Below are 9,696 nucleotides of genomic sequence, written 5' to 3'. Positions count from 1 at the left end.
ATTTGGTAATAGTTTGGATATTTCGTTTTAACACTGCTTGGTCTATGCACAGCTATCCCACAACCGAGGTCTCTTTGGTTAACATTGACTCTAAATACCTCACAGGCGCGACTGGATGCGCATTGGACGGCCTGGCCTATCATCGACAAGTCGGCAAAGATGCAAATTATATGAAAGTTAATGTTATGAGAACATGTCTCATATGTAAAGGTACTCCGCTTCGTATCTGAAAGAAAGATGGATATGCTGAAGAAGTTGTGAATATTCATTCGGCCGCCACATCAGCATGGGTGACAGGTTGGGGTGTCTTTACCTTTTTTAACTTAGTGCAGTGGGCCTTCTTGATCACCAGATGCCCTTGGAACATATGCTGTGATGTTTCTTGACGAATAGAAACCCGGTTACTACTTTCGGACCAAAATTGGCGTTCCCAGAACATGAGCCATGACGCAGTTGTTCAAAAGCACATCATTCACGTTATCGCTAATGTACGAATTTGACTTACCTCTAAAGACATTAAAAATCAGCTTTGCCCTGTCTTTTGAAAACAGAGACTCATAACTACCAAACACGCCTAAAACATTGCCCCAATCATTATTACTAAAGAGATGATATCGAACGCTTCCGATAGAAAGAGTTAACTGCAAGAGATTATTGATAATACAGTAAAAACTGCACTTAAAACGAAGAATAGGAACCTCCTAGAATAAAGAAAGACTAAAAAATGGGTCCGTGGTATCATCAAGGTTTACCCTGATGACCCTCAGATAAACCGGTCAGTTTGTGTCTGTATTTCTTCCTATATATACGGTGTAGACGTTTGAAATGTGCTAGTGCTATAGGATAAGAATGTCCCGGGGACAGATGATTGCGTAACCTGCCTGATATTCTGCCTGTGACACGGGGCTGTGATGAACCTTGACCAGGTTTGCTAAGAAGCCTAATCACGGATACACTACCTTAGTGACATCTGCAGCATCCTCGCCGACAGCCAACCTTAGATAGGCAGAATGGACTTTGCCTAATATCTGAGAGCAGTTTAGGTGATACGTATAAGACCTGAAAATGAACAGTTTGATCATTCAAGCCGGATCTGGGATGATGGTAGTTTAGGTCCGAGAGAGTCTCAGGGCAGGAGCCACCATGGATCACATCAGATTTCACCTTATACGGATCATAGGTCCGCAGTTTCACGAAGTGGCCTATATGTGCCTCTACTGTGTCAGGCAGTTTCACGAAGTCGCCCATATAAGCTTCTACCGTGTCATCGGCAATCCCGCGAAGTCGCCGGGCTGATATTCCAGAGAATTCAGCCAAAGCAGTTTCACGAAGTCGCCTATATGTGCCTCTACTGTGTCAGGCAGTTTCACGAAGTCGCCCATATAAGCTTCTACCGTGTAATAGGTAGTTTCACGAGGTCGCCTATATGACTGTGCCTCTACCGTGTCATCGGCAGTTCCACGAAGTCACCGGGCTGATATTCCAGAGAATTCAGCCATAGCAGTTTCACGAAGTCGCCGGGCCGATATTCCAGAGAATTCAGTCAAAGCATTTTCACGAAGTCGCCTATATGTGCCTCTACTGTGTCAGGCAGTTTCACGAAGTCGCCGGGCCGATATTCCAGAGAATTTAGCCAAAGCATTTTCACGAAGTCGCCTTTATGTGCCTCTACTGTGTCAGGCAGTTTCACGAAGTCGCCCATATAAGCTTCTACCGTGTCATAGGTAGTTTCACGAAGTCGCCTATATGACTGTGCCTCTACCGTGTCATCGGCAGTTTCTCGAAGTCGGCGGGCCGATATTCCAGTGAATTCAGCGTATAAAACCGTGCTTCTCTCTAATCCCAGGTTATGAAAAGCCTCTCAGTCTCTATGTCTTCCAAGAACCACAGAAACTTGGGAGGCGTTTTGACCCGACGATTCGGAGGTTCTTCCGTGTACAAAATCATGCAATACCTGACCAACAGATGCCCCTATGACACACTTTGGCGATGCAGCTACATGTAGAAGTTTGCTAAAACGAAAAACGTCTGCCTTTTTCGCAAAACTGTCTGTGTGGTGGCCATACTGAGCTCTGAACATGTCGCTCTACGATTAGGTTTCCGCTGAATGCGATTCTTGAATAGCACATCGCCGGTATCATGCGACAACCCACAACAAACGCTTTCGCTGGTTTGCGGTGATTGTTGACGCATGATTTCTTACAATCGAACCTAATGGACACCTCCCCTATACGTCCTCAAATGCCACCTACCTTCCTTTGGAGACAGGCTGATAATTCAATCTCTGATCAGGGCATTCACCATTACTACCACGAACATTAGCAAACATGGCTTCATCTGTGCCTCCATATGGCCGAAGTAACAACTTCAAGAACAAGGAAACTTTTACGCCTGAAAAGGGTTTACAGAGTGAGAATAAAGCGTCATTTCTAACGTTCTTTTTGAGTGCAAAGATGATATGAACACAGCTGCGGAATTTTTTTATATGACTTTTGGGGTTTCCGTCCCTTATCCCAGCGAGAGGCGCGCACAGCGCAGCAGAAACGTATTGACAGGCGCGGTCGATGGCCTGTGAATGCCCTGCTGCTATGCCGTTTCCGCGCTATAGTCTGTCTGCCTGCTGAAGTCACATAATATTAATGGTATGCACGTTTTACTGTCCGTTTTATCCACGGATGAAAAATCACCCCGAGAATCATATTTCCCGAGGGCATGCCTCAGTTCAGCTTGCTTCGAAATATACGATTTCCGGGGAATGTCGTCCCCATTCCCGAGTTAATCTATCTAACCGACAGAAAATGGTAAAATATTGCATCATAATTACCTGTTGTGAGGGTTTCCAAGCCAAAGACGATTTTTCAGCAAATCAAGAATGAAAACAAATTTTTGAAGACAGCAAACAGTTTCGAATGTTTTATTCGCCACCATATAAAACAATGTATACGACGAAAGAGGTAATATTTTCCTCTCAAGCTTATGTTCATTCTTTAGACACGATGAAGTATTTGTCCTTTTTCTGGACTTTTTATCTGAAAAAGAACACCTCAGGCATGTCGGACCCAGAGCAGCAGGAATACAATGAAAACACATGCATTCCCCACAGAACTTAACATGACAAACAGAATAAGGAACAACATTTCTTGCCAATGCCACTCAGTTGATATGGTAAGTGCCCTACACTAAAAAATATGGGTTTAACAAGCACTAAAAGTACCGTATAACAATTAACAGACATTAGTTAATTTCTGAGTGAAAAAATAGGCAAGATAAAAACACTGACGTCTGATTGGCTGTCATATGTCGTCATGGAATAATTTCCTGATGGCTGTGTTTCTGAGCAATGATAGAGACAACGATGGCCGCAATTAAAGCATGTGAGGCCAATAGCGTAATCAGGGAGTTGGCATTGAAGGCATTGGAGATTTGCGGGGGGGAGGTTACTTTCTGCTAGATAAAATCCAAATCCGGAGGCGTCAAAAATACAATGTCATACCTTTGTTGGGAGTCAACATCTATGAAGTTTGCCTAGTCCCCATTCAAAATGATATCAACTACGTTACGTATTTGGATGAAGTCATGATGCATTAAAAGGAGCATTGAACCATTGGGAAGCTACAACGTCCCGAGGCCGCCAATTCTTCTACTTTACTAAGTATTCTGTGATGCATAAATGCTCCAAGTGTAATCATCCACATTGATGGCTTCCAAGAGAATGAGAGACGAACTTCATGCGAAACTACATGTACCAATATTACACAAGTTGTCTCTTTTCTCCAGAAAGTGACTTCCTGTTGACATTGTAGCTGCTTTGATGTCTCCGCCACCTCTCGAATGGAGAAAGAGGAAAAACGATGAAAGGACAGGTTCCCCAACCAGTTGGCTTTACTTGGATGAAAGATAACACTTGGCATAGCGGTATAGGCTATACATTCTACTTGGATTGTCGAAAACTGTAAACTTTAACATTAGCTATCCTTTCGCCCAATGCGATATATTCATCATAATCGCAAATCCTCCCTTTTGAGAATGGCTGTACCCAAATAATGCGATTTTTACTGCCGCGGGCTTAAAAATTGTATCCATGTAATTCTATGTCGAGCATTCGATCGATGTCACCAATAAAGTAAAATGGACTTATAACAATAAGAGGTAAAAATCCTTTATTTAATGTGTTTTGAGTGTAAAAAATCAGGTAACGATACAAGAACAGTTGGAGAAAAAAACGGTAATGACAGACTTACATCTTTTGCGTGTTTTAGTTTTCTCGACACATCGATATTGTCATGGTTTGCTATAGAGTAGTGTCAATTGAAAATATATTTCCAACAAGAAGATCAGTTGGCACTACATTATATGTTAACCATTCATGAGACAAACAGTCAGATAGGATGTGAGTCGCCTTACCAACAGAGCCAACTATCGAACATTCATTTGTCACGCTAAAGACACTTCAATTTCCCTTAGAAAGCTTTTGAAACACATTTGATTTCATGCTTCTGTCTTCTTGCTTCTTCCCTGTGTCGTCCACTCCTGATGTTCCAGTATTCTCTTCTTCTGTCTTTGTTGTATGCTTAGAGTATTTGGCGCCGACAAGCATTTTAAATGGAGAGTTGAACAGCCCAGCAATCGTTTGAAGAGTTATATTGCCCTGCCCTTTACCTGACCTCATTTCACAATCGGAAGCATGTTTAATTTCTTCCTGTGTTACTAAATTGCCTTGAGCACTCTCTTCATCTTTTTCACTGCCTTCTTGTATTGTGTCGGATGCATCAACTGATCTATCAGAACTAACCTTTTCACTTAGGACACTGCCCCTTCCTTCGCACTCCTCTTCAACCACCTTTCCAGGTAACCTTTGATCATTTCGAAAATGTAAATCCACGCCTGCAGCACCACTCGTCACTATATTGTTCTCAAATTCCGTGGACGCCCCATGTTCATGTTCGAAAGTAGTAGACATACCTTCCGACTCTACATTAGAACTATTTTGAATATCTGACGAAGTCCGGCTGGAGTTGGAAGTTACACTGTGCTCAGCATCATTTATACCTTCTGTGGGAGTACTAGAAATGTTACCAGCTGTTTTATCATGTCTACCTACAACCATATCGCTGTTAGATGAACCATCGCTTACTGCGTTTTTCGTATCTTTAGCAGTATCAATATTAACCTTATCAATGATGTTCATCAATGCCAAAGCACGACTTTTTTCCGTCGTTTTACTGCATTTACCTCTTTTGGTAACTCCTGGAGATGCATGTTGTGTTGTTGAAGATGCACAATTGGTTAAAACTCCACCAGAGGAAAGGTTGTGCTCAACAGAGCCAGTGTTGTTGCCAGCAGACGCAAATAAACTCCCAACAGTTTTACCTTGACCACCGTTCGCTGCCAGAGAACCACTCCTGCAACCCGAGGTTTCAGTATATTCAGCACCGTTCGTGACTCCCCCAGAGGCGCTACTGCTTCCATCTGTTTTGTTGTTCATATCTCCCAAAGACCCACTTACACTTCCCGCGATTGGATCATTTTGTCCACCGGTAATAACTCCTGTAGACGAACTATTGCTTGCATTTTCATGAACCTGACCGTCAACCATTGCAGAGGCATGACTGCTGGCTGCAGTTTCATTACCAGTCTTCATATCGTTGCTTCCTATGGTTTCATTATATGCACCACCACTGAAAATCTCTGAAGATCTACCTGAATCTCTTGCATTTCCATTGTATTGACTACTTGTCATAGGCATCACAGAATTATCATATGAACCTGACTGAACAGTTGACGAATCTCCACCATTTTCCTTTCCTTTATGAGCATTGTTTTCCTCCTGAATCTCAGCACTAACTTCATTTGAAGCAGCCTGGCATATCGTGCCCACGAACGCCTTAGCGAATGTCCTCAGCTCCTCCTCATTGGAATCGTACGGCGGAGCTGGTGACAGCGCATGATCCGAACGAGACAAGGACGGGGAGCTGGACTCGGATGTCATCCTCACAATATCACTAAACCCTAACGACGAGTCTGATTCCATTTCAAGACTTGCTAACGTATTCCAGTGCGACAACTGAGGATGATCAAACTCAATACCATCAGATCGCCGATAATTTTCCGGCGATGCGCCATACCCAGACTCTTTGTTTGCGTGGACAATATCATGGACAATATAGTCGGCGTCATCTGGTGACTTCTCATCTAGTTTCTGCCGATGGATACTATCCGCCTGTCTCTGTCTCTCTATGTCTACTGCTACCTCGCTATTCCACGGGGAGTTCTCTGTATAGTAGCTCTGTGGCTGGTTCTCGGGCTCAGTGTAAGCAAGATCTTCCCTGGAGACAGACCGATCCCAATTGATGCTCTCGGACGAGTTGTATCGCACGATGCGACAGGTCTGGTTGTGTCCATCGGTTAAGTCGTAACTTATAGACAGAGTATCCATGTGCTTCTCCTTGAGTGGTAAGAGAAGGATAGGTTGCTTTGGGTCAAGAAACCTGACTGACCCATTCGCCACACCTCTGGTCTGTTCCTCGATATAGACCGGGTTGATTACGCCATCCATAGGTGGACGCGACAGCTGGGATGGGTAAAGCTTATTTACATCTACATCTTTAGCGTACGCTGCATCATCCAATGCTCTCCCGCAGAGGTACACAATGAAAATGGAACCAACGAAAATTGCTACACAAAGTGCAATCGTGACAAAATTGAGTCCTATTCTTGCCTTCATCGTTTCCGTTTTGTCAGTTTGTGCGGCCATGGTCTCGTCATCCTGTTGTACTCCAGTGCCAGCGACGATCCCTGCAGCAAAAACCGCGATAATTGTCAAAGAACCCATAGCAACGCTTGCTATTACCACTTTCTTCCTTTTCGTGGCAGTCATCAGAGCAACCAGTCCTGTGCCTATGGCGAACGCCCCAGCCCAGACTGCAGCTCCAACTTCGTAGTTCCCAGCACGGATAATGATCACTGCAATGCCGTTACCCATTAGAAGAATTCCTAATATAAGTATAATGAAACCGAACATTTTGGTAAATCCAGCGTGAAGTGTCGGGACTGTCCTTTGGCAGATATAGCGCCCTTTGGGTGACTTTGGGCCTCTCGGTATTGCACTTACGCCGTTTGGAATTCTGGTTCCATCCATGGTAGTTTTCGTTCAGGAAAGGTTGGGTGGTCGCACATCAACTTTTCTTCTCGTCTGCCTCTTCTGCCCAGTTTACCAAGACCTGAAAAAAGAAGACAGTGTATCAAAAAGAAGTGCTGAACATTTCACAGGGAAAGTCGTTTCAGCAGTATATATTGCTCTCCCTCACCTGCAATCTGTTAAGCATTCCCCGCGCTCGACATGGACAAGTGACATCTTTTCACAGTTCAATGTCCTCATTTGCTCAATATTCCTAGTGAATTTCAGATTTATGTGAAGAACCTTTAATGAGAATGAACATTGTCAATCTTTGTTGTCACTGACACTATGCCGAGAACTGTATTTCTAAATGCACAGAAGTATACGTGACTGTTGGTCATGCGTCATGTTCATCGCTTTTACACAATACGATGTCACATTTTCTTGTATAATGCATAATAAGCACATGTGCTCACAATGTGATGACGCTTCCAAAAATTAATTCTGCATCTGTCACCTGCAATTTTGGAAGCACACGAGTCTATTACCATCAAGTGATGTACACGAATTATGAATTATTGACACAGCTGGTGAAACCTAAATATTATGGGCGTTTTCAGGTCATTCGAGGGTATATTTAAATTTGTGTCCGGCAGCCAGGATAAACAGCACGGATGTTTTGTCACTTGAAGCTCGGGAGCTCCTCAGCACAATTGCTAATGATTATGATTTTTCTCACATGGCTCCGATGAACAACTCATCCGAACCCGACACGGGGTTGTTGGTAATGGGCTTCCGCTGTCGACACACTAGTCACTCACCTCTATACTGTCACATTTCCACTGTTTGACACCACGCATGTCCTCCGCGAGAATAATAGTAAGGTCATCGCTCTGTCCCAATTGATAAACGTACGATTAATGGCTCCCTCGATAGAAACATAGCGGCGCTATTCATTTGATGTACACTTAATACAGGTCCCGTTATCGATATCTATTTGCACCTGTATATTTCCACGGCGTTTATGTTTTATGTCCATATGGAAATAAGTGATGTCCATATGGAATTGAGTGATGACAACACACCTCCGCCGTGTCATAGAAACGGTTTACAACTGGTTGATAGCAGGAGTTTATATGTTAGCCGCTGCCTTGATTGCAAAACTCAATGACACGGAGACCGGCATACGTCATTTCCGATACATTGACTCGCTGGGTTGGTTGCAGCTTGGCAAATATTTTCTGCATTGTGTATAAAGTAAACAGTCCGTATTGGGCGTTGCTACATATTCAAAGCTTTTGTCACGGTGTTTTAAATTGACACAAACTTTGTGATCGATGTACATGTATATATATCTATCTGACTCACAAACAATATTTTCAAAAAATTGAATTAATTTGAATTAATAAGAACATGTATTTGAATATGTAATATGTAAACGTGCAAGGATATTCAGAGATTGTTCCGGCAACGACTCGTTTTATTTCATCTCATGCTTCTTTCATGCAGCTTCTGCAAGGCATGGCCGTCTAAAATCTTTGTGCTGATCAGCGTAGTCTAAACACATGCTTAAACTGCGAGACATCCTCACATTGTATATAATACTCTCCACTTTTACTTTTGAGAATTCAGTGTTAAAAGAATGTTGCCGAAACGAAAGTGAGCGATCACGTAGTCAGAATGACTGTCTGTATCACACCAACTACAATCTCTAAAGAACCGATTACAACGATGAGAGAATTTATGGCGTATGCAATCCAGAACACTCTCGATGAATTCTGATTGTATTCCTTTAGAGCTGTGACACCGAGTTGCTGCAGTCCTTTAAGTTTCTTTTCCTCGACACTGTCCAAAGCAATACCAACTGCTGCCACCATGATTGCCAAGATGGCCACTATCATGGAGAGACCGGCGGTTGACACGGAAGCAGTCCGGATCCGTCTATCACGGGTCTTGCTACACAGCACGCCAAGCACACCAGCGCTTAGGAAAAGAACACCGCCCCAAAGCGCTACACCGGACTTGCTACCCCAGGTCTCTTGGAATATACTTGCGATACCTAACGCTATCATTGGTACGCCGAAAACTATGTGCATAATGCCACAACCTCTTGCCCAATTTTGTTTCACATCCTCGGCGCTGGGTCCACGCGGTTTGACCACCTTGACACCGCCATCGGCGTGGTAGCTGGAATGCCCGGATGAGCATGCCGCGGGAGCGTTGATGATGTCATCACATGGTCGTACTTTCAGTCTCACCTCCATGTGGTGTCTGTTGTCACTGTTGATGTTAGAATTCATTGTCGTCTTTTCCTCCACACCTGAAATTGTTAAACAAGGATGGACTGCATAAGTACGGTCAAGAAAATCTAGAAGAACAAGACTTTGCACGTTTCATAAAGATTTCAGCAGTTACATGTAAACGTATGTTGAGCTGCAACAGCGCAAAGCCTTGTCGCTCAAATGTAATCCTTGGTCTTCATGGTGGTATAACAAGATTCTATCGGCACCATTTAATGTCCTTAAGTATGAGCTATTTAGCGGGGATTGGGGAACCACTCTCATTATTGGTGGGAAGAA

The 9,696-nt window shown here is 43.5% G+C and overlaps 1 protein-coding gene across 5 annotated transcripts; it reads right to left on the bottom strand.

Moving 5' to 3' along the window:
• Positions 1-2,242: 2,242 nt before the first annotated feature.
• LOC135500947 (uncharacterized) lies at positions 2,243-8,485 on the bottom strand. Of its 5 annotated transcripts, none has more exons than XM_064792672.1 (4): positions 7,308-7,763; positions 3,494-7,220; positions 2,825-3,029; positions 2,243-2,391 (listed from the first exon to the last, which is right to left on the bottom strand). In XM_064792672.1, exon 2 carries the CDS (start codon positions 7,136-7,138, stop codon positions 4,451-4,453), a length of 2,688 nt encoding a protein of 895 aa, XP_064648742.1. In that variant the 5' UTR covers positions 7,139-7,220; positions 7,308-7,763; the 3' UTR covers positions 2,243-2,391; positions 2,825-3,029; positions 3,494-4,450. The 5 variants fall into 5 exon arrangements, with proteins under 5 accessions (XP_064648742.1, XP_064648762.1, XP_064648756.1 ...); XM_064792692.1 differs by having other exon boundaries at positions 2,825-3,826; positions 4,037-7,220; XM_064792686.1 differs by lacking the exon at positions 7,308-7,763 and adding an exon at positions 7,939-8,485 and having other exon boundaries at positions 2,825-7,220.
• Positions 8,486-9,696: the final 1,211 nt, after the last annotated feature.

The sequence above is a fragment of the Lineus longissimus genome, chromosome 2 (assembly GCF_910592395.1).
Source record: "Lineus longissimus chromosome 2, tnLinLong1.2, whole genome shotgun sequence".
NCBI lineage: Eukaryota > Metazoa > Nemertea > Pilidiophora > Heteronemertea > Lineidae > Lineus > Lineus longissimus.
Note: the sequence above shows the minus strand (reverse complement) of the source record. Positions and strands in the feature narration are given on the sequence as shown.